The sequence below is a fragment of the Chroicocephalus ridibundus genome, chromosome Z, assembly GCF_963924245.1.
Source record: "Chroicocephalus ridibundus chromosome Z, bChrRid1.1, whole genome shotgun sequence".
NCBI classification, from domain to species: Eukaryota; Metazoa; Chordata; class Aves; order Charadriiformes; family Laridae; genus Chroicocephalus; species Chroicocephalus ridibundus.
This window is the reverse complement of record NC_086316.1, coordinates 2,123,597-2,149,460: the sequence shown is the minus strand read 5'-3', so window position 1 is coordinate 2,149,460 and position 25,864 is coordinate 2,123,597. Positions and strand designations below refer to the sequence as shown.

Below are 25,864 nucleotides of genomic sequence, written 5' to 3'. Positions count from 1 at the left end.
GTGCACTAAATTCCAAGGGGTAATTGGGTTTTCAGAACTGCAAGTGGGGTTTTTTCCAGTTCATGACAGGGCCAGAAGGTAATGATACATCTGCCATGATGCAACAAGCAGACCTGTCTTCTGTCAAGAGTTGAAATCATAAAGGAATAAGCTGTCGTTAGCAACCTCTCTCCAAACAGTAGAGCTGTCATCTCATTGTTTTCCTTTGCTGGCATGGGGGCTGGTGTGGGCTTATATACCCTGTCACTTCAATATTAGTCTAAGCTTTTAACCTTTTCTCGAATTTCTGACTTAATAATTATTAACTCCTATACAGCAGATGATATTATTATTATTATTGTTGTTGTTATTGTTATTATTAAAAATAATAACAACAATAATAATAATTTTGTGATCAATTAATACTGCTTTCAACTAACTATTCAACTTTTCCTTCTAGCTGCTTGGCAATCAGTATTTCAAATAGTTATTTCAGACATTATTCCTTCCTCATAAAATGTTTTAGAAGGAATATAATATATTGCTTTTTAAATTTTCTTTCCAGAGTATGGTGTATTTTAAGACAATTGTACATGAAAAATTATTTAGTAGTACAATAACTTGTGTTTACGTTTTTAGAAAGATCTCTAAAGATCATCCGACCAGCTATGTAACTTAAGTTTTCTTAATATTATCCCCACAAAAAGAGGAGTTGCAGACACAAGCTTTCTCTACTAAGAAGCACTTTACAGGCAATGTTATTTCTATGGTCTAACAGAATGGACAAAAGCAAATACACGTGCCAGAGTCAGAAAATTAATATTTGACAGAAAACAATATAGCATATTATTGTCCATTTTAGTGAAATTTTACTTCCAGTAAGATACTAGAACACTCAAATAAGATTATGATTATTCTGGCACTGTAACTGACTATTAATAAATAAATGCAGTATTAGCAGCAATATACTTGGGAGACTTAAAAGGTACATAAATATCAGTATTCTGCGGAAGAACTGTAATTGCAGTGAAACCTAAGCTCTGCTTTTTTCCCAGAAAGTGTCACTTGCCTATCTTACTGAAATTATGCTAGGTATGTATAAACTACAAGATAAAAATTTAAATCACAGATTACTAAAATATGACCACTAGAACGAAGGGGACATTGTCTAACAAGATATTCTATGCTTAAGAGTGAGACATAGAAGTTTTTCAACAAGAATTTTTGTTAGTGTAGTTTACACTTGCTTGACAACAACGTGTAAATATTCGCTTTTGAAACTGGCTGATTTTTACAAAATGGAAAGACTGAAGTGTGTTACCGTACCAGTTACTAACTGGTAAATAAGGTTACTAAATCACATAAAAGTTACGGCGGGAAGATTTACTACAATTACACTGAATGACTTCGTTGTTCCATTCAAAATGAGTTACCAAACTAATGACATCTTATTGCACACCGAAGAAAGTAACCACCCTCAGCCATCCTCAGTAAATATTACCAACCTGATAGTTTTATACAAATGAACGATATTAATATAAGTGAATAAATTCAATATTGTGAACAAAAATACTCTTTAATACAGAAATTGTTAAAAAAATGCAGTAAGAAGAGTCGGATAAACACATGAGAAAACTGAAGCTGAAAATAGTATTTTATCAGCCATTAAAAAAAAGATTTCTGCACTTGATAGCCATCTCCAGCAAAACTTTTTTTTTTTTCATTTGTTCCTGTAAAGCCAGACTTTTTGGGTGCTGCTGCATTTCTTCTGAAAAACTCATCCAGGTTCTTTGAAGAAGGTATTTTTCTGCTGCTATTACCCCTATGTGAAGTACTAATTCTCCTTTAAATGATAATAAAAATATCTACGCCATCTCAAAGTGTGCTGAATTTGAAACCAGGCAACAATTTTTTGATGGGTTTAAAAAAATAATAATAATTTTTTAAGAAATCAAATAACTGGCAGTTGCTGTGGCTGAATTTTATCAGCATTGTTGGGACCAAAGCTATCTTAGGGAACAAACGTACTGAATTTGCACAGAGAGCATCCAACAGTTTCTCTGTACTCGTGCAGTAAGCTGATGTGCTCTTCATTCCCTAGAAGAAAGGCATCAAAGGTAAGAGTACTCCAAGATTCTTCTTCATGTCCAAACTCAGGTGAGCTGAGCTCCCATTTCCCCAAGGAAAAATCTTCCTCTGTAAGCAGGTCAACTTCAGCTTCTCCTGGCCCGACAACCAGTGAATTCTAAAACACAGAATCTGCATCTCCAGCCCCTAGAGAAGGAACGCTATTGCATGGAGCAGGAGCCAACTTTTGCTCCCTTTCTTGCTCACTCCCCTCTACCACCGGCATCACCGGTTCATTTTCCAGTCAAATCGATGGATTACCGTCCATGTGGTTGCCACTCAGTGGCGAATGAGAGAAGCGTACCTCTTCATAACCTCCTCCTCCTCCGCAAGAGCCTGGTGACCAAGGCCCGCAGGGAACACGGGAGCCCCTGAACTACCTAAATGAAACCAGGAACGTAAATCCTTAATTTTTGACACCCCAAGTAAATGCCCTCATCACTGAATTAAAGAATTTAGCTCTGTCTCTCACCATCTCCTCCTGTCATGGCTTCAGGCATTGTATATATGACTAAATAATAACTTACCTCATTGTATATATGACTAAATAACTGATCTGAGAAAAGCCTGACTCTACAGACACTGAATGAGACATTGACGCAAAACGTAGAAGATTAAACTTCCTCTTCCAATCTATGTTTATTTATTCCTATAATTTATATTTATTTATAAAAAGTGGAATGGCTTCAGTGTGGCATTACCATTAAAAGTGGAAAAGTCACTCACTCCCAGAGGAGGGACTTGGACTTCAGTCTCTCACGCATCAGATGACTGCTTCTGTCAAAAATACGTATTTCCCACTGCAGAAAGTTTCAATTCAAAAGTTCTGCTTTAACAAAACAACAAAACTATACAATATTTATTTCGTACCATATTCATAGGAAATTGTCATCTTTTTTCTTTTAAGTATCTTTATAGTATGTGTTATAATTTTAATAAAGCTTTTCTGACTGCTTTACCGCTTTATATTACCACATTTGCCTTTTTATACTTGTTTTTCTAAAGTAGATCTCTTCCTGCCGTGTTTTAATGTATTTACACATATCTGTCTCTCACATTGTATACACTTTTCTCCCTCCTCCTTTCTGTACAATCTGTTCTCTATCTTGTCACTTGTTCTCTTCTTCTTTCATATTTCAAAATCCCTTTTACACGATCAAGCTTGAATTTCTGAATTAACACATTAATCTTACCTCTTCACATAAAACCTTGTAAACTACTCCCAACACCTACAGCACAAGAGATTGAATCTACACAACAGGATTTGATACAAAAGAGGGAAGGCGAAGTATCACCTACTGGAACAACCCCCATGAAAAGAAAAAACACTTTCCTAGCTACTTGAATGCCTGGTAGGAAATTTCTTTCCAATGTGTATCAGCCCCAAGACACTAGAAGCACGATAAATTTTAAGCCTTTACATTGCTCCCTGATTTCATACATGCTTTAAGAGAAAAGTTTTTTTATTTTCCTTTTCTCAAAAGTGTCGTACAAGAAAGAAATAGTTTCTTCTCTTCCCTTAACTACCTGGCTGGGAGAGCAGTATCAGTTCATCCTGCCCAGTCCACTGCTCACTGACAACTCCAGCTTTTGCATTCCTGTTTTCAGTTTTTCCAAGAAATGCACTGGAACTTGCTCGTGGTAGACTCATCACTCTCCACAGACAAAAGCAGTGGAGAAAAAGATAAGGTTTTGACCTAGGTAGAGGGGTTTTTTTTGTTTGTCTGTTTGGTTTTGTTTTAAGGAAAGCAGAGGTGACATTTCTGAATTAGTTTTTGCACAAAAGACGTATAAGCACTACTTTTTACAACTTTTAATTATTTTTTTTAAATGAAAAGCTAGTCTCCAGCAAGTGTTTTAAGCTACCTGAATACGTTTCACACTTACAACAGATCAGCAGAATTTTGAAATGCTAGATACCATTATCCACTTCAAATTCACATAGTTTATTAGAAAAAAAACCCCACATGTTCTCCTGTCATCAGCACTGTAATCTCATGCTTTGATAAGGTCTGGTGGTTTCATTCGAGGATGAGACCTCTTCATAGAAGAAACACTGGAAGATCACGTAAAATAATTCCTTACTTCAAACTGGCAACACTGGATGAGGAGTTATCACAATTTTCATTCAGGCCATTTACCGTCTAGACCAGTCATTTTCATTTCATAAAAGGCAGAAATCAACTTGAGGACTGAACACCAGAAAACCCAGAAAAGGATGCAATTTTTATTATTATTAACTAAAATTGGAGTCCTTATACTCAACGCTACCGTGATTTCCTGCATTTGGAAGAGTAATTTATATGATCTGTACATGAAGTAGACATGGTATCAGCATGTAACTATCTGCATTCTCTTTGTAGTCACAACATAATGATTCCAAATACCTTCAGTGGGGTTTGACTTCCATAAAATACCTGGTCCAAATGACCAGATATACACCCAGTTCCCGCTACAGTGATTACAGGATACAAAAAAATTGCAACACATTTTTAATCTTCATTTTGCACGAAAAAAATAATTGCAAGTAGTATGTGTTCTAAACATATAGTACATCTATCAGAATTTTAAGATGCACAAAAAGGGAGAGTGGGTTTTACAGTAGCTGGAATTACTCACCTACAGAGAACTTCAAATTTAAAAACCATGCTAAGAAAGAAGTCACAAGATAAGAGCACAAAGTCTGATATCCCAGTGTCATCAAATAATTGCATTTTTTGAAAAGATATTTTCTCATCAAACTCTTTGGGGTTTTCCTGTGTTTTTTAAAGAAGCATTCAAAATGCAGAAGCACATCATCTGTTTTTAAGGATAATAACCATTTGAGGGAGTGGAGGTCTGATCTCTGTCACATTGGCACAATTATTGTATAAAATAAATAAAAATAACAAAACTTGAAAAAGTACTATAGCCCTCCTCTACTAGAAATACTCTCTTAAAAATTATCTGTTCAGTTAGGGGTAGTACCCGAGTTTTAAATGCTCAGCCTCTCGTTAGCCAAGACGGCAGCACCTCTAGAAAAGAATGAAAACGCAGGCATGTACGCATCACTATGAAAATTTAAGTAGCTACAGCTATTTGGGTTTATTGGGAAAGGTTTTGGAACTTGTACTCTAGAAATTAACCTCTTGTACTGGACCTACCATACACCCATATTACACTCAATAACCTTAAAGTATTTTTTTACTCTGCCTCTGAGTCTTCATTTAAAACGAACGAAAATTTTATGTTAGAAGATGGCAAGCGTCACTTTCACAAGACTAGGTTTCTTTTTCACACAAAGTGTAGTCTGGTGCTTTGTGAGTGGGTTGAACAAAACAAAAATAACTTAATGGCCCCATGTTTTAACATGTTTCCTTTCTTTGCTTTATTAAAAAAAAAGAAAACATGTTTGAAGAGAACAATTTTCTATACCGAATGCTTTAAAGACAACTGCAAAAAATTCAACTTAATTTAGCAAAACGTGTAATAATCAGTGACAACACTGATATTTAGAGTAGAAGGTTAGCTTAGCTTGGTAAATACAGGAGGAATACTGAGTCTTAAATAGGCTCTTCTAATGTTTACTACAGGAAGTTTCATTTACGCAGCAAGATGCAAGAGACGAATTACACCTAGAAAGTTCCTATGTTGAAAACATTACACAAATTGTCCATTGTCTCTCACGTAGATGTAAACGTAACAAAATAACGTCCATAAAATGTAAATGTTCTTTACTGTCAAGTATTGATAGGTGAATCAGAATGAATCAGTATTCAGTGCAAAACTGAAAAAGACTGTGCCTCTAATAAATTCAGTACAAGCCTAGCAAAAAAGCCTGCTGTTATCATGAAAACTCATGTTATCATGAGATTACAACAGACGTTGAGTGAGAATACGTACAAATTTAATGAAATGTAAAAGAAAACACTTCAGATCATAGCAAATTTCTGTAGTGCCTTCTATTGCATCTCATCGCCTGCTAAGGGGTCTTGTCACGTCAGCTGCCATATTAAACGACACGGCAGTGCCGCCACAACAACATGACATACAACTAAAATTTTCGTTACTGTAAGAGAGAAACTCGGTTCCATTGGAAAAAAGTTCTGAAAAAACCAAGCAAGTATTCCCATCATAAATAAAATGCCCATATTGATCATTTAACACTGTTTAACAATTTAAAACACCACAGATTTAAGAGCTCTTCATACACGGGTACACACATACACACGCGTACACACACACAACCGTACAAACACGCACTTCCACTTACCTCAATAGCTCTCTTTATATACGGTATCTGCGTGCCACTGTCCAGATCTTCGTTAATTATAAGTCTCCTAGCCCACTGACCTGCTCTGACAACGCCACTACCATGAATGAGGACCAACAGCTTATCAGGATTTGTTAATGCATCTTCACTGATAAATATAAAGCTCTTTGGTTCACTCTCAGTTGCGTCAACCTGCAATTACAGACAACACACTCTTTTATGCATCAATAAAATGTTTTAAAAGAACATCTGTAGTTATAAAGTTAGCCACTAAATTGATATAAAAACTTTCACCATTTAACAGTTATTTGTATGCATATTATAGGGACTAATGTGTGCCCTGTATTAAAAAAAAATAAAGCAAAAGCTAGTATCTATGCAATGTAACTTCAAGACCCCAAAATATACCACAGTTTAGAACTGTAATCCAAGGGAGATTTAAATCAAAAAAAGGGGCAGAAAATATGTTAAAGCTTTGAAACATCAATTGTTTACAGAAATTTACTGGCAAAAAAGAAAGTTCATAAAAGAACAATCTATGCAGAGAAAAAAAAATCGAGTAATTTGTCACCTCTGATATGCCTGAAGCAACAATAAAAGTCTTACATAATATGAAAAAAAATCCTAGAGTTCCATCTCAGCCACCTCAACATAAATACCCAATAAGCTACATATGAACCAGTATCGTAAATTTGTCTATTATAAATTTAATAGGATAGACCTAATAAAATATAGAAATCCAATTTGGGTCTAAATAATGGCTTCATTAAGAGTCCTGCACCTGGGCCAATGCTCAGCTACTTTTCCACAGGAACAGACCAACAACCAGCTTTGACATTCAGAAAACCATAGTCTAATTCCAAGCTTTGTCCTTACTATAGAGAGTAAAGTAGCACTTCTTGTTCCATAAAAACAGGGGTTCTATAAAACAGGTCTACATTTGGTGTGGCAGGCCTGGCTCCAAGCAAAAGAACTGTGTTGGTGCAAACACTGTGAGGACAAAAAGACACACCTTGTCTACTTGGTCTTGCCTTTCTGCCACAGGAATACGTAGAAAAAGAAGAACAGAAGAGGCAAATCTCCGCATCCTGAGGAACTCCACAGCCCACGACCCACACAGGCTGACCAGGAACAACCCTGGACTGCCTCACGCTCCACAACAGCAATGAAAAGTGGGGTCAGGATATCAGCCTTACGTCAAGACGGGATGAATGACCACTTGGATCATGTCTGTCTTCCTCTTATACATGGGGATGTATTCTTAAACTATCCTTCTTTAGTACTTTAAGGAAGAATTAACTCAGCGTGAATCTCCAGACTTTTTGTAATGCAAGTCCTACCTAATAATTTTTTTAATTAAGTCCATGAGGTTACTCGAGCAAAAGGAATTCCTCACTGGGAGAACAGTCATGTCTCTCTTCAGCATCTGCTGTCACGCTGAAGACCTTATTCCCTGCACCAAAACGATGTGATGTCTCCTGTGCCTCAGCTAGCAACTTTCTACACCACTTTCTACACCTTCTCTCACACTTTCTGCAAAAATAGAAAACATGGTAAAAAATACGTTCTATTGAAAAGAATTTTGAATATGTAAACTCAACAGGTGCCACGCTGGGGATACAGTCAGATCACATTGCCGCTTCTGAAGTAGCGGCACCAATACCTTAAAATTTAACGTGGCTTAGGTGGATGTCAGAAAACATGAAATCTCAGATAGTACTTGGCAAGACTAGTACTGCAAAGTATTGACTTTTGCAAATAAATTGTTACGATACTGGAATTAAGATAAAACATTGTGAACTCGTATTTCAAAGACAGACATTAGCTGTAAGTTTTAGCATTTATAAACTAATATTTGTTTAATATCTCGGAAATACTAGCACTTAGTAATCATGCATACTAGAAGATATAACTAGTTCACACTTCTGCAAATGCATTAATTTTAGAAAGTTAAATATCTACCAAGATCATGAAACATAGCTCTTCATTCCCTTCCTCAAATTAATCATATTTGGAAACTTTTCTTCAAGCTGATTTATCTTCAAACAGTAGTAATTCATTAGATCAAGCTTTCACTAAAGAATGCACATGAAGGTCTCTCCTGTGCACGACCTTCCTTTATTGACAAATCAACGTAGAATACCATTTAGTGCTAGACACACTGAGCCTGCATAAAATAATTTATATTTATTAGCCACTTTCTCTTCTGGACCTACTCATGAGGACTTATTTCTGATCCTTTATTTAAACACAAATCAAATAAATTCAGTAAAACGCTGCACTTCAACTAGTTTAATTTTACAATTTGATTCAGCATTGTTATTCACATGCAATAATAATCTTCCAGTAAGACGTAGCTAGGAATGTCAAACCAATCCAAATTCTGCTGATAATTTACTGTTTAAAAGTACTGTTTAAAGTTTAATTTTCCTTTTCTCAGACTTATTTTTCCAACTCACAACTATACCTTAAGGTTTATGAAGGTGGGGAGTTATGGTGAATTCTCTGAGTTATGCACTCTATATAAACTATGACATTCTTAAGGTTTTCGAGCAGCGAATTAATTTTTCCATATGAGTTCTGTCTGAAATGAGCTGTCACCTAATACAGTAGTACCAGTCTACAGAATATTTCACTAGCATACTAGTTAGTATTTTGCACAGTTGCTAACAATATATAGGGTGAGATCAAACTATACTTGATATCTAATCTTAACAGACGCTCATGCTACCAGATCGACATTAGGACTCAATTTTCAGTTCTTAGCCATTACCAACCCAAGATGCATGAGAACTGACTAGGCTCCAGGGGTCTTGGATTTTCTACATCGGAAATTTTTAAGTTTAAGATTGAACATTGGATTTTTACGGGGGAAAAAATCCACTAATATTTTCTTATTCCGGTTAAGAAACACAATAAAAATTGTGAGCCTAGAGCCTATAAACAAGTGGAACAGGTGTAACTTGTGACTGGAGGAAAGAACATGGCAAATAAAAAGAACTAAAACTGAAAAGAGTCAAAAAGATTGTGAGAATTGTGAGCAGCTGGTGGAGAGAGAAAACTGCTCATTTACTTTGCAAGATAAGAAAAGTCTTCTGTTACATGGTTCTACATAAAGCTCGCTAACTCATTTATGTTACAGTCTTCACAATATTGAATATCCCAATTTATAATTTTTCACTGAAAATTGTAAAAAATGAAAACTGCTGGTCAATACCACAGGCAGCTAATCAGCATTTGGCGATGATCACAACTAACGTACCACATCTAAAACTAGTGGAATTTTTACTTAAACGAGTATTGACTGGACTTAGGTAACAAAATAGACAAAAGGAACATGCAATGGAGATGAGACCATCGTTTCTGAAAAAAAAATATTCTTGGCTGTGTAGTAGACCAAGAGAACTACAGAATGAAGTTTTACCTATTGAAGTGGAAGAGCAAAGCATTGATAAGTTAGAAGATTCTGCTAAGTGAGACCTTTCAGTGCCACTGTCAATAAAATATGTTAGTAATTATTTAAACTTCCATCTCAGGCCTTCCCAGAAGCCGTTAAAGATGCATTTAATTCAGAAGCACCCTCTATTTGTCCTCAACAGCTAAAGAACAGCAAAGATCAATCACTGATTATGCCATTAAAACTAGGGAAATACAAAGACTTCATCTGGATAAAAAAATTGCAGTCTCCTTTATATTCATAATACAACCTTCAATGGAGCACAAAATGAGAAATTTAAAAGAAATAATTGAACGCCTTCTCCCCGAATATGAGTCTCTTCATTTAAATTTTCAAGTCCAGTAGTATGTCCTGAACATTAAGAGAACTACAATACCTTACAGTAACAACGATGCAATATGCATCTCAGCCTCCCTCTGTAGGAAAAAATGTTCAGGTTTATGTTTCACCAGAGATGATGACATAATAAAATAACGGGTGAGCTTCCCCAATTTCCAAATTGCTCTTATGTTTGTATATGAAAAGAAGTTTACAAACAGTTGTGTCCAAAATTGAAGCTGCCACCTGAGAAAGCGAACTAAAGACAGCAAGTTGGACTTTGCACATGAGGTTAAAATTAAGAAAGATGAGAGAACATGAGATGCTGTCATCCTAAACCTTTGAAGCATGGTATTTCTGTACAACACTAAAACCACGCTGAAAAAAAAAAAAAAAAGCACTCCACTTAACACAGTCCTGAAACACATCTCATATATTCAAACATCATGGCACTGTCTAATTCATTATCAGCTGACACAAAAAGCAGGGCCAATACACCAACTTTCTGATCACCTGTGCCAAAGTTCAGAAAAAAGCATGTTTTCGTATTGGATGTGCATACAATAAGGTCATATTAATCAGAGCAGCCATCCTGGTCAGGTCAAGGTCCCAAGGTCCCGTTTCTGACAACAGGCAGATTGTTTAGGGGAAGAGTACAAGAACAGAGTGGTTATAGTGATTCTTCCCTGGTTTTGGCAACCAGTAACTTTGGAGGCACCCCAATCAGAGTTTACAACTGGACAAGCACATACAATAGTTCAATGCACCTATCCCACCTTCGTATTGTCAGATGGTTTTTTTGAATGCATTTATACCTTTCTCCTAGATAGTATTCTGTGGCAATGAGTTCCACAATATAATTGGGACGTATATAAAATAGTCCTGCCTCTCTTTCAGTAGCGATCTCCTGCCTGATAATTTAAACTTGATGCCCCTTAGCTTCTCTATTATGAAAAAAGCGAAAAACCATTCCCTATTCATCTTCTCTTCACCTTTCATGATTTTACAGATTTGTCGTATTCCTTCCTCAGTCATCTATTTTCCAAGCTGAAGAATCTTTGTCTAATCTTTCTTTGTCTGAAAAGCATTTCATGCCTGTGATCATCCTTGTAACCCTCCTCTGTACTTTTTTTTTTAAATTCTTCATATCCTTTTTGATATGGTGTCCAGGTTCCATGCAGTGTTCAAGATGGGAGCCCACATAATGAGTGGAATGACGATGTTTTTCTGTTTTGTTCTCAACACCTCATAATTCCTAACATCCTATTTGCTTTGAGGGTTTTTGACTACCATTGAGCACTAACTGATGTTCTCAGAGAACTATTCACAATCACTCCAAGCTCTTTCCTGAGTTGTAATAGCTCATTTAGAGGCCACCATTGTGTTTACAGAGTGAGTTATTTTCCCCATAATTTCACATTTACTAGAATTGAATCTCATGTCATTTTATCCTCCAGTCATTCAGCATCATGAAATAATTCCCCAACTCATCACAATCAGCTTTAGATTTAAGTACTCTAAATAATGTTAGAAAAAAACCAGCAAAGTCTGTTGGCTTCTATTAATTCCTGTTTTCCTTTTATTCACAACTATGTTAGTTCAGGCCTTAATAACACTGCACCGGTAACAACTTATTTATTCTGTAAAATATGAACATGTTTTTTTTTTTTCCTTTTAACCAATTATTAATTCATAAGGGGACTCCCTCCTCCTATGCCATGACCATGTCTTTTTTAAAAGCATTTGGTAAGCTTGTTGACAGCTCATTGAAAAGCCACCTATGATCTTACCTACATGATCTTTCTTTTTCATGTGATCCCTGACTCCTTCAATGAATTCCAGTAGGTTTTTTAAAAAGAAACCTGTACTGACTTTTCCCCTACTATATTATTTCCTCCTGGTACGCAGGAATCACTGTGAATCACTCCTGGAGGCCTTTCAAAGACTATCACATTTACTCTTTTTCCATTCCTTTGATGAAAGTAGCTGATTTCAGCAGTAAGTTACATGCTAGTTGGTTGTTCTGCAGCTTCATATTTGACTTCTTATAGTAGACTGAGCTTAAAAACCATCTCATCCTGGAATCTGGTTATTGTATGATACATCAATTTGTTCTAAGATCTCCTCTACTGATACGTCAAATTTCAGACAGTTCCTCAGAATCGTATCCTGTTTAAAAGAAATTAATAATATTCAAGCGTGGAAACCGGACAATTAACATTGGAAATAACCATATTAGTTTTTCTTATTTGAGCTGCGCATTCCTTTTGCATGCAGCTTATCAGCCTCATCAGCTCTCTTTTATTATTAGCCTTTACAGCTGTAACAAGGTCCTCAAATCCAGTTTGGGGTGATGTTCCTGTGGTTTTATAGCCAGCATTTATACTCTTCTCTATTTTCCTCACTTGAACAGGACTTGCTCTTGCTGCAAGCTGCCCTATTACTTCAGTTAGTCTCCTTCCCTAGTTTAAACTCTGTTTCTTTGTGTAGTTGTTTGGGAGTCTGTCAGTGGTGATTTAAACATAGCCTTCAGACAGATTTAATTTTTCACCTTCCACATGCATTGTTTCATTTTTGTAGTCCTCTTCATAACCTATTTTTGTCTGTAGTGAGGGCTTCCTACACATAACAGTCATTAGTAAAGAATGGTGCTCATACCTTGTGCCAAATTTTCCACACTGCTCAAAATTAAACAGCTGCATATATTCTGAGAGTTCTTACTTTGCTCCAAAATGCAATTAAATCATGACACTTTGCAGGAGCTGGAAGTAATACATTTGAGAATAGCTTAAATGTACTACTGACAAAGTACATCAGTACATCAGTGATTACTACATAATTTATAAATAAGAGTAAACACAGATTAATTCAACAGTGGGAGTTAGACAGGGACATTCTTCTCCCAAGCCAGACGCTCAAATCTCAAAGCCGTGCAGAAGACTCCCCATGTGTGTGACAGAGGTGATGGAGGTGTTGTAATACTTATTCCAAGTTTGTTCATTTTTTGAACAGCCTTAGCATTGCATTACTTACAGGCGTACTGCTTTTTAAAAAGGACATTCAAAGAACAGCGGTACAGCCTCAAAATTAAGGCACTTGAAAGTTTACAAATGCTATCTTCCCGGTTTGACGGAGAGAGGGTGACATGGCTTGGGGAAGCCTTTCGACACATCACCTGTCCAGAACATGGAAGTACTCTGTGGACCAAAACTTCCCCACAAAGAAAACTGGTAGCGCAAAGAAGTGCACAGAGACCACACCAGCACTGCTCCAGGCAGACTGACACCACGAACACAACCCTCTTCTCTGTCTACACAGGGAATTCTAAAGCAGGAGAGTGCCTTCTCAAACAGTTTCGGGTCTGATCAGACTGGGAGTGTGGAGGCGAGCCTCTAGCACAGCTTCTGCCCTGACGAAGGACACCGGCACAGCCTGGCTGGGAAACCTTGAGTCATTTGGGCAGGTTATCAAAGCGTTCCCTAAACGCCACTGCTTAGGGAATGGAAATGGGAACTGCAAAACATTATAGAGCTCTTAAAATAAAGGAAATTTCCCTTCCTTAGCCCAAAGGGGTTTTCCTTGACTGAATATGACGGTCTGGCTGAGAACAACGGCAACACAAAAGCTTCTCGAAGCCCCTAAGAATCCTTTCTGGTACTGATGGAAAAGCTACACAGTGCTGTCACACTACAGTCTCCCCTACAATCTCCACCACAGAATATAAAAACACCCAAACATCATCATGGTACCACATGTATTTACAAACACCCTCATACGTGTTCTTTGGGGAATGCTTCATCACTTCTGAGGGTTGATCAGACATTTTCACTGAACAGCACCAGCGCCTTGTATTACATACATCTTACAAGATACTGAAAAAGTGTGTTTTAAAAGAAGACTTGGAGTAGTTTACTGAAACTCAATTTGGGTTTACTCCTCTGCCTGTAAAAGCACATTTGTTCTCTACGTCCTGCTGTAGAGGTCTCAACACATTCACAAATACTTTCAAAAAGCTTATGATACCTCTGTCAAAACTACCACATTTTGAAAACTCTGGTATCTGGTAAGGCAAGGAAAGCTCAGCTGGAAAAACCAAACAGACGAGAAGTGCAGTGGAAGCAAGTCTCCAGATGGACGCACATGCTGCATGCGAAGGCAGCGTCCGGAGACAATGCACACCTTGTCTTTATCTGAATACCGGATTGCAGGCTCTGCTCTTTACAGATCCAAACACACAACATCCTTGATAAAAAAAAAAAAAAATTATACTTACTGGGAGAGTTACTTTCTTCAAGTGGCATTCTTTTTGCAGTAGTTCATAAACATATTTAGTAATGATCTGGAAGAAAAAAAAAAAGATAAAAAGAAATGCAAACAGATGTTAAACCACTTACAGTAATGACATATGCAGGCAGACAACTTAAAAGCTAGTCGGTTGAACTTCTAAGCGCTTGTATATGTTTTGCCACCTACCTGAATTCTTTACTATACCACTAATTACAGGACTTGGAGCTTTACACAAAAAAGTCTTCTCTGTCCCTCAAAAAAGGCTGCTTGCCAGTACAAAGAAATTGTAACTGTACCTGTGAATCCATCACGTGCTGCTGCGTGAATAATTATGTGCCTCAAAACTACGGATTATAACCAATTAATATATACTCAGGGGTACAAGAAAGGCTCTCTTTTGCAAAGAAATACTTTAAAAGCATTTTTTCCATAAGCAGGACTCCTGAAACCCTCTCCCCTGCAGGTTCACTTCATGAGCTACACAGAGAGCAGATCTTTAGTCACCCTTAGCACAAGTTGCCTTGCCATTTCTATTTGCTGAACAGGGGAGGGATGGGTCAAAGGTTTCTAAATAGAAGAAGAACCCTGACTGATTCCCCTCTATGGGGCAATTTAAGTCTCTTGTCTCCACATAGAAATAAAATTGAAATTTTAGACCTGAAACAAAAGGAATTATTTCAAAGAGCAACCAAAAAAAACCAACCAAGGAACAACGAAAGACTTGCCGTCTCAAATGTAACAAAGTTCACACTTCAAAGGCTTGCCTAATATCTAGGGAAATTTTTTTTCACCCCTATATATTCTAAGAAAAATGGAGATGCAGATGTAAGAACTTTCTAACTATTATTAATTTGGGAATTAAGCTGAGGAACAAACTAAAGCACTTTGTCCATATGGGGCTGTAAAAATGGTTTGGAAGTAACTGCTTGGATTTCACTGGCTACAGGAATTAAAAAAAAGAAAAGGAAAAAAAAAAGGCAAATTAAAGAGGAAAAAAAGTGCTCATTAAGAGCCTCAAATGGTGCTTGCCTTCCCTTTAAAGCTTGGGGAACTATGTTTAAATTCCAGACAGGACAAGATCTAAGTCCCAAAATATTAATCCAAGAATATCTGGGTACAAACCCAGCTGGTATTCTTTAGTCCAACCCCTCAAGGCCACAATTACAGCCATCTGAACCCGCAGCACATTAAGCCACAACAGAAACGTCGCAGTAACAAAGCTCTCAAGTGATGGCATCTTAACAACACACTATGAACTGAGCAAGTAGGAGCCAGGGTATCATAAACTTCAATTTTAATTTTCCAAATGCACAATTACCAAATAAAGTTTCAATGAAGTCCAAAAGTTTTCATTATGTACATGTGAGCAAACACAATATGCAAACGTTTGGAACACATTTGAACAAATTAGAGGTACTGATGAAAGCTAATTAAAAATGTTGGCGCATGCCCCTCCCTTCCTTTCACAAAACCCCCAAATCTTTCTTAGGATTATGAGAATTCTTTGCTACCCTGCTCAAATATGTTTATTGATAGAACTATGTTCAAAAAACTTTACGGTTTTAAAGAAAATCAGTCTTACTGAACATTACTATCTACAGGGAAACTGCACTTGGAGAAGGAATTTAGCTGTGAGCGATGAGTTGATTTAAGACATGTTTATCCCCAAAGCAGTATGTTAGGAACATGCATACAGTGTAATTTTACCTTCAGGGCCAAACTTTTTATGGTTCACCGAAATCAACTTCACTGTAATGCCAACAAGTAAAGCAGTTAAGTTCCTGCAGCCTCAGATGCTGATCTTGTACAGACATTAAAATGAGTATAATGATAATACGGCCTCAAACATAGAAATTTTATTTTTCACTCTAAATCCAGGCATCTACTAACCATCAAAAACAGTAAAAGAACACTTGGAAGAGAAAAAATTGCTAGGAAGAAAATACATTTTAGACACCACTTGCAAAAATCTACCCTTTTTCCCAGCTATGTGTTTGCACCTATTTCTGCTATTCTCTCTCATACATTTAGACTGTGATGTCTTCAGGGCAGAAGTAAACCTTTACTCATTTTTTCCACAGCCTGGCTCAACAGGGCTCTGATCCTAACTGGCTCTTTAGGCACTACTCTAATATAATCAGCAGAGATATCAGCCTTAAAAATGGGACTGTTATATCAGTAGAGCTCTCTGGCAGAGCAAAGACTTAACCTAATGAATGCTTTTAATAAGAGTAAACATGAAGAAAGATACAGTAGCTTGGAGTCTTGGGTGCCAAGTGTGAGATTATGATCCTCAGGCAGCTCAGCACCTGCAGGTTCTGCACGGCCCAGACAGACTTGAGGAAAAACTGCCATAAACTGCCCCAGTATATATATAAGATCTCAAGAGGGGTTTTTTGGCAGCAGCAGATCAACAAGTCCAGGGATATCCTAGCAATGGCTGGTACACTGTCAGCTTTAAAGGATGGAAGGTGGCACACAACATTTCTTGAAGTAGCATCAAAGGCCAAAATCACCTGGACAATCTAGCAAAATCCTGTCCTACCTAGGAATATGCCTGCAAGTACTGAAAATGCTACAAATTCAACACTACTTTTGGAATGTTAAGCTTTTAATTACTTCTTGTGATTTTATGGCTGATCCGTAATTCTGAAAATTTAACTTTTAAAATATCTTTTCTACAGGCATTAAAAAGAGAAGGGAACTGTGCTATATTATTTATATAGCACTAGTTAGACTTACTATTACAAATCTATACAATTTAAACAGCCACAGCTGCTTTAAGTAGCAGTATTAGCTTGTGTATGCCGGTATTTTATCTTTACGATCTGAAAATTGCGGTAGGATGTTGAAAAGCATCTTGTGACTTCTTGCATGAGAAGGTGAGTACGGTTACACTCTGTGAACCCTCCTGGACTAATCATCGGTCAGAGGGTTGCTCATGACTGCAGGTATTTAGTGACAAAGGCTGCTCAATCCAGTCCCATCTGGAACTATGAAGCCACAAACTGTCCAGTACAAGCCGTTCTCCAGTCAAACTGTAACACTTCTTATAGAGCCCTACTCATGTGATTCGTACTAACCTGGGATATTTATGCTTTTTCTAAGAGTCTTGCAACTCATGAGGTGTGCCAACACCGTCAAAGGTAGTAAGGTTGGAGGGCAGGCAGCACCACATCTAAGATGGGAAAGGAAAAAGAACCAATAGTACGGTTTGCCCAAAGTGTGTGAAATTAATTGCCTGATGAATGGAGGGAAAAACGGTAGTTCCGTACTTCTTGTACGAGACACTGGAAACTTCAACCCCGTTTTACAGTATCTCTGCTCTTCATTCACTTCCAAGCGCAGTCTATCAAGAAAATACACCCCAAATACGGTAAATACCTGAACAAAGCACTACTAGGGTGTTCTTATTGCCTGCTCTGAGAAATGGGGAAAAAAAAAACCACATACAAACCACCCAAAATTCCATGCCTCTCATCACCTATGCTGATAGCAAGGCAGAAATCCTTTCCCACCACAAAAAGGTACTTAGCCTAACACTTCCACCTCCCACAAAAAGGCTGTACTCCAACTGTGGGATAGGAGAGACCTTCTTCCTGCCCCAGAGTCGTCCCCTTTGGATGGAAACTAAATGGCTTATACTTCAATTCGCTTTCAGTGAGCTTAGGAGCCAGTGTCCTGCTTTTCGTAAGCCTGATGATCTTCCACCCTAAATGAAGTCATGGCTTTTCTTACTTTTGTTGGACTAGAAAAAAAAAGTCCTTTTGTTCATCTAGAGGACTTTCTTCAGGCCTTTTTTAAATTACCAAAACGCATTGAAAATTTCTGTTAGCAGCATAATTTTAAAAATCTTTACAATACAGCATCCTGAAGCTACGTGATCAAAAGATCAATACCTGCATACTACTACGTGAAAAGAGAAATTACAGACTAAGAGCCATTGAGACCAACGCGTTTAAAGTTACAAAGAAGGTACTGAAGCCAAAACATGATTGTAAGTGGAGAACAATACCAAAGAGACTCTTCAAAGTGGAGAACAATACCAAAGAGCACTCTTCAATGCACTAAGTACTGGAGGTCTTTAAACAGCAAAAGTCTGGATGACAACCAAGAGCATGCCGAGAAAGTAAGAAGGTAACTCCAACATAACACAGTTTAAAACACTATACACCCAATACTATACAAGTCTGTAAGAAACTGAAATAAGCCTTATAACACGTATCAGCCCGGCATGCATGAGGAAGAGCAGAACTGCAGCTGACCCACCGGTGAACTTTTTCCTAACAGAGATAGCCAGGTATACAGACAACAGATCACAACTCAACGATTTGTTTCGTAACACCTACATCCTAATCCAGAGGAGCTGCTTCAGTACATACTGCATCAAAAACCATGCTGGGACGCAGTGAAGTGCACTGAGCCTTGCTCGTCAAGCCCCTCTCCTGCTGTGCTTTACAGCCCAAGTCCTCTGAATTCTCTTTTTTTTTTTTTCCGCTGAGAGTGTTCCCATGTTCAAAACCAACCACGGGTAACTCTACCCATCGCCAGACTACGTATATGAAGAGAACAGCAAACCCGCTGCAGAGGGAAAAAAAGAAAAAGACAAAGTAAACTACTCAAACTTGCAAAATGTTTTCTCAAGAGTGAATTCTCTGCTAAAAACATATTAAAGAAATGGCATAGGCCTGTGTGCTTTGAGGCCTTTTGCTTCTGAACCGGCACCTATCAGTAGTCACTGGAAATCATTACCACACAACGCATGTTCATGGATTCACGACAGATGTGAGGAACCCTTTGGTTAGCGCAAACCACAAAGTCTCTTTGAAGACAATCAAACGCCACATGTCCCTCTCTTCCCCCATATGTGCATCCCTCATGACCAAAATGCCAACAACCCTGTCAAATGGTTGGTGTATGGTTAACACATGATAAAGAATAAAGCACATGTGACATGGCAAAGGATAAAGCACACGTGAGCAGTTGACATTACCACCACTCACATGACGGAGGACGGATTACAAGACCTTGGAGAAAGGATAAAGGAGTGCAAGCTGTTAACCTAAGTTGTCCACACCATTGCCTGCTCCTACACACTGCTATCAGATTTCTGGGAAAAAAGGAAACAGCGCAAATTACCAGTTAAATATATTCTTCTGGTGGACCAGATCCAGCTGGATGGATCTGAGATTTCCCACATCGTGTTCCTCATTCACAGCTATTCAAAACACAAACAGAACCCCATCACCACCGTTACTACTCCTGTTACCACTTTTCACTACTCCAAGGACTATATGCGAATGGAGACAGAACTACTCTCTCAAAGTTAACAGAAGCTACTTCCCATCAAGAGTGAGAAGCGTTGGCAATGATACACTTACTGAGCGCATAGGAGGCTTCTGCCTCTGAAGATGTCAACTTGTGAAACAACACTCCTAAAACACCTTATCAGATCACTTGTTTTCATTAATTTTTAAAGACAATTCTCAAAGTACATGAAAGTGCAGAGAGTAAGAGAATCTAATGGCAATAATTTTGCCTGTAGGTTTTTATTAGTGGCCAGATTTTTTTAGAATAATATAGATATTACATTTAAAATTAAGGTGATTGTAGCTAATAAAAGACAGGTGCGATGGCAGTTTCCTTCTTGCCTGACTTCCTGGTTTTTCAGAGTCATATCATAAAAAGGGTTAGAACATTATTGGTGTCATTAGTAGTTCGTTATTCCTCTATTAACCTTATGTGTTAACTACACTTGAACCTCAGTTTAATCTCCTACATAAGTATATATTACAGAAAAAAAGAGAAAAAAAAAAAGAAGGGAAAAAATTACAATTAAAAATACTAGTGAAAAAGACTTGCTCAGAAACCACTGAAGTCTGACCACCTTTACCTTCTACAATAACTCTCTCAGATATAGTCTGCCGTGCTTTGAGCTGAGGTAAAGAAAAATGCAAGGTTTTCTATTTTTCTTTAGAGAATGTAGAAACAATTCAATCTTAGGTTCACTTGTCAGTTCCCACCCTGTGACGGAACTGCACTTAAAACGTGTAACAGCTGAACATTACCAGTTCATCTGACAAATCCACATACAGACCAAAATCAACCTCATTTGCCTTCGTGCTCTTTTTTTCCTGAAGTAGTATGTTTGACTTGACTTCACACAGTACAGCAAGAGATTCACTGCCAGCTCCCCAGACCTCTAAAACACTTTCAACCATCAATTCAGACTTGGCATAACAAGTTACAACCTCTTGAATCTGACTTTCTCAAAAAAAGGATCTTTCACGGGCATAGAAAGGATAATATTTTCAAATAATTTACATTCAGCCTAAGAGATTAGGCCTCTCAGCACTACGAGTATTTTCTAAGAACTTCAAGGCAGTGTACACAGGTTGGAGGTTTTATCACTGATCTTAAAAATAAACAAGTATAAACCACTAGAAGCAATGCCATTACAAGTAATGGATTTTCTTGTTTTATAAGATTTTTCATCTCGTTGGTAATAAGTGCTTTAGCGCAAAAAGGGAAAATGAGCACAAGAAGGAAGCAATCCAGCAGTCTACCCACAACTTTTTCCTCTTTGCAGTGTAAAAGCAGCAACGTTCAGTGAAACAAATGCAAAATGAATTCCAACTGACTGCCCTGCGGCAAATCTCAAGTGGTGGGACTGACCCGAGGCGTGCTACTGTGGCTGCCATAGCCTTGGTTGAATGAGCTTTATTTTGACCCTCAAGTGACAAACCTGCCAATAAGTAACAATGAGAGACGCAAAGGAACTTTTTGACATACTGCTCTTGGACACAGACTTACCTAAGAACTGGGACAAACAAAAAAACCCCACCATCACCATGCCAGGACAAAAAAAATCCTAAAAGCTGAATGGACTTTCTAAAGGCTCTGTTCACTGCAAGCTAAAAAAAAAAAAAAAAAAAAGGAAAAAAATCAATGGCATTTTAAAAATCCACAAAAGACCTCACTTGGATTATAGTGTGGGAGAACAATTCATTAAGATGGAATTGACATTACCTCTAAGGGATTTCTTGCGTTTTCTACTCAAAGCAATTCAATTCAATCTTAACGCATGGGTGTGATATTCTGGATTCTGAGTTGACTGATCGCAAATAGGATCTCAAGATCTTTTGAGAGAATTAAATGAAAAACAACAGGGATTTGTCATGAATGCAGCACATACTGTTGATGTGATTTGACCCAATGTTTTGTTACATGGTCTTTGCTGACACCTGTTGGTTTATTTTTTGTTTTTCTTTTTTCCTTTTTTTCCTTTTTAAGAAAAGCATCTATAATTTTAGAAGTAGCTTGACAATTATTTGGCTTCAGAAATGGCTTAATTACATAGCCCATCTTAGCAAAATTATCATTTCTTTTAAAATATGCATACATATACATATATATATATGTATTAGCACTAAGCAGAGGCTTTAATCAAGGACCTTGCGCTAGAAGCAATTAAACATCAGCAGAAAGCATGACCTCTATCCCCAAGCTGAGATAAGAAACAAAAGAATGAAAAGGTTGCAAAACAAAGAAGGAAACTAAAAAAGCCCAAAAGAATAACAGAGGAGCAAATATAAATGAGGCTTATAAACATGTTTTAATGTTCTAATTCAAGAAGTAAAACTTGGGATTATTATCTCTAAAGCTCATGTTAGAGACGAGTTATGAAAAGGGGTCTGCAATAAAGTGCAGCAGAAGTTTTGATTATTCCAACTATTAGTGATAGAAAATGTAGTTTAGGTGGAGAGGTGGTGCTATGCAGTTTTGAAAGGTTAAAAATCCATGCCAAACCCAACTGACATATCAGATTAACATAGTTAAAGCATACCAGCTTTTGTAGTCACAGACAAAAAAGTCAGTGGTGTGTCAAGCATCTCATTTTGCCACCTTTGATTCCTCAGCAGAAATGACCAGATAAATATTCACAAATGGACTGAAGGCTTAATTTTATGTAAATCCAGAGCAGAACTCAAATTAACACCTCCTTTCCATAGCAAGATGTCTTAACCATTTTGCCACCATGCTCCAGAACAGTAGTGGGTCAAAATAAATTGGATTTACATAAATTTAGCTGAAAAGGGCCATGGCGCTGACCATTTGCAGCATCTCGTTTTTTCTTTTCTCGGCACAAATAGTGGTTGATACCCTCAGGAACATAAATCACAAAAATATTTAGTTTCACTATTAAATAATACCTGCATCTCTTTTTACTAGGTCAGGTAAGCCAAATAGATCACACCAGGGTCACTAACTCATCGCATATTAACTGGCAAACCCCAGACCCTCACTTGCTTTGAGTAACTGACAAAAGCCAGTAGTTAACTTCTAAGAGAAATGGCTAACTTGCTTTCTGGTTTTCTAGTCTATGGTTATGATACCTAGTACTCTGGAAGAAACTTCCCCTTAAGGAGAGAAAAACGTGCCCTGAAGGCACTGTCTCTTCTGGGGGTATCAAGCTGAAGGTTAAGAAAACACCTTGGACATTGATGAACCTTTTTCTATTCTTTTTCCTCATGGTTTCTCAAGAAAAGATTTCCTTTTTCTATGCCACGTGACTGAGCCCATCTATTGTAGGAACAGACTACAAAAAACTCCAGGTACGGCAAATGCCAGGAGAACTCTCCACCAAGACGCAGGGAAGATTTCCTCATACGTGACAAGTAAAATCCTGTCACTTCCACTCTTGTATAAAATACAGAGCCATTTAATTTAATAATGAAAGGAATTATTATTTAAAATGTCTTCACTAAATCAGATTTGGAAAGGTTCATTTATGTGTTTTTCTACATCATTCTTAAAACAACCCTGGGACAAAGAAATATTCTTGGTAACTGAGGTTTATAAAATAAACTTCATAGCTCATAATACTTCCCTTATTAATAAGAGGACAGCATGTAAGGATATTGTTAGTTGCTCATGAATGTTTATGTTGATGATGCCCAAAAAGCATGGAACATCCTTTCTTCCTATGAAATTGTGACTGAAAAACTAATGTAGTCAATCACGCAGCAGCACATGTCCAAAGACAGCACATCCGTGTAGTATTCTCATCAAGCTCTGTGGGCATAAATATCGGGAGAAGAGGTTGAAAAAAGCTAACAGTAAGACTCTGTACACTACAATGTACTGTGTTTTAATGAATTTTACCTATACACTTTGGGAAGGAATCACATCTTTCTCAACCACCACCTCCAACCACTAAGACACAGTCCAATTACATACAAAATTGCTTAAGATGACAGTGATTAAGAAGGATCACAACAATTCATGATTTTATGCATACTTCAAATATTAGCTTGTGTCTTCAACCTTCTACTGAATAAAAATACTGTGAGAAGAAATGCCTTTTTTTTTTTTTTTTGTCAAATGGGATACTTAGCAAGCTGTAATGGAGATTTTGCATCAAAACAGTAGAATACTGAGCATGTCCAACTAATTAAGCAGTTCTTTCTCAAAAGCCTGTGAAGCTATGAAACAGCCTGACTCAGAAAATACTGCATAAAAGCCTGTTCCTGTGTCCATTTATAAACCATGTGACCAGGACTGGTTCATGTTCACGTTGGTGTTTGTCAGTTTTCCAGCAGAAGTTTGCCTGATGGGACCCTTTTTGGAGAGGCGGAGGATGCAGAAGAACAGCCGTGTTTGATTAGACACAGTAGTTATCAGTCAAACACATCAAGTAAGACGTAATGACAATTCCTCCTGAACAACGAGATGAAAATACTGTCTGAAAAGGAGACTTCTTTCTAACACCTAGTTTCTGTAATTTTTATAGTACTTTATAGAAACATTAAGCAGGCAATTTTATCACCTAAATATAGATAAAGAAAATGGACATCCACAACACTGTGCAGCATGCTTGTGTGCAATTTATAATTATACCACAGTTGCTAACCTGGAGAGCTCTGCACAGAGTTCTGCGTTCAGTGAATGGGTGTTATAAAATAGAAAGACACATGAAAGACATTTTAAATTCATCATATATCAGATAAAATTAAGCGAACACAACAGTCAAGAGAATAAAATGAAAAGGTGCGATTAGAAATCAGACAGATTTTTGCCTAAAAGCAACTTGTTCTATGACAAGAGAATCTGGTACAATTATTTCTATGCCAGGAGAACAGCGCAGACAACCTGCATTGAGGATGACTTGCCCTCCATCGAGCACAAAACCGTATTTATTGCTCTGCACAACGTTGCAGTGCTGTGACCACATTCTGACTGAGCGCCGTCATCGTCACCGCTACTGTGCATCGATAATCTGGGCAATGGGCACACAGGCCGACGGGCGCTCCCCCTTTGTTCTGCTCAAGGCCACATCCAGACAGAAGAGGCAGGAGGAGACCAGCACGTCACCACAGATTTGGCAGGAAGCATGCTGACAAGCGACGAGTCGTCGCATTACCATCTACGGTTTGCCGGTAGCCTTGTTCTCCATTCTTCTCCTTTTCCACGTCTCACTTCTACAAACTCCAGACTAAATTGCAAACCCAGGACCAACTTTTGGCCAGCGTTCACAAGGTGGCTCTAATCTGGTTGAGCTCCTCCACTTCATCACACTTCATCACACACAACAGCAGGTTCGGCCACATTCATGAGGCAGACTTGGGAGGCTGCTCTCCCAGGAGAAGCGGAGCCTGCAGAGGACAAGCAGCTACTGCAGAGGCACGGGGAGCTGCCGGCAGGACCCGCAGCCGTCCACGGGCAACTGCAAGGCACAGGCAGACAGCAAACTACAGCTTGCCATAAGAATCCCATTTTTGTCCCCTAATTGATGGCAGAGACCGAGCCTTTCCTTGAGTTAATGAAATGGAAGCTTCGGGTTTTTTTTAACAGCAAAATGCCTCCACTGATACTGGAAACAATTACTGCTGCTCCTTTTGATAGTCAGCCAAATAATCTGTTTTTGGCTGGGTTGAGGGGAAATGAATATTGCGGCTTCTCCTGCTATTTGTGCTGCTGGCTAATGTGCGTTATTTTCCCAACATAATATTCCTAAAATTATGAGTTGTAATGAAGGATCAAGAACATATGCATTCCTGAATACTGGAAATCAGCCCAAAATTACATTACTACAATCCAAGTTAGGACCCTTTCTGTTACTGACTGTAGCCTGTCCAAAAATAACTTTATGAAACAGTACTAAAAATGTGCATCAACCTTCACTTCCCACTTGTATTCACCTTATGATTTACTTAATTTCTGTTCACTTTATCCATATTATCTCTAGGGTTACAGGCTATTTTTATGTCAAAAATTATTAGTAGGTCATTTAATACTGCAGCCAAATCAATTCTGCTTTCTAATGTATCTGACAACATCCTCAATTAGTTTCCTGTGGAAGAGGAAAGGTAAGCCTAAGAAACTTAAGCACAGCAATATAGTAAGCATTTCACCAAATATTCTAACTTTATGAAAGACAGTGG

At 37.8% G+C, this 25,864-nt stretch overlaps 1 protein-coding gene across 3 annotated transcripts in view; it reads right to left on the bottom strand.

Moving 5' to 3' along the window:
• Positions 1 to 25,864, bottom strand: part of ARB2A (ARB2 cotranscriptional regulator A) — a 272,034-nt gene that overhangs the window by 199,756 nt on the left and 46,414 nt on the right. For all 3 annotated transcript variants that reach the window (XM_063320922.1, XM_063320921.1, XM_063320923.1), the window contains exons 5-6: positions 14,407 to 14,472; positions 6,359 to 6,550 (exon numbers count right to left, since the gene is read on the bottom strand). In XM_063320922.1, the coding sequence (XP_063176992.1) occupies positions 6,359 to 6,550; positions 14,407 to 14,472 (258 nt within the window). The remainder of the gene's footprint in view (positions 1 to 6,358; positions 6,551 to 14,406; positions 14,473 to 25,864) is intronic.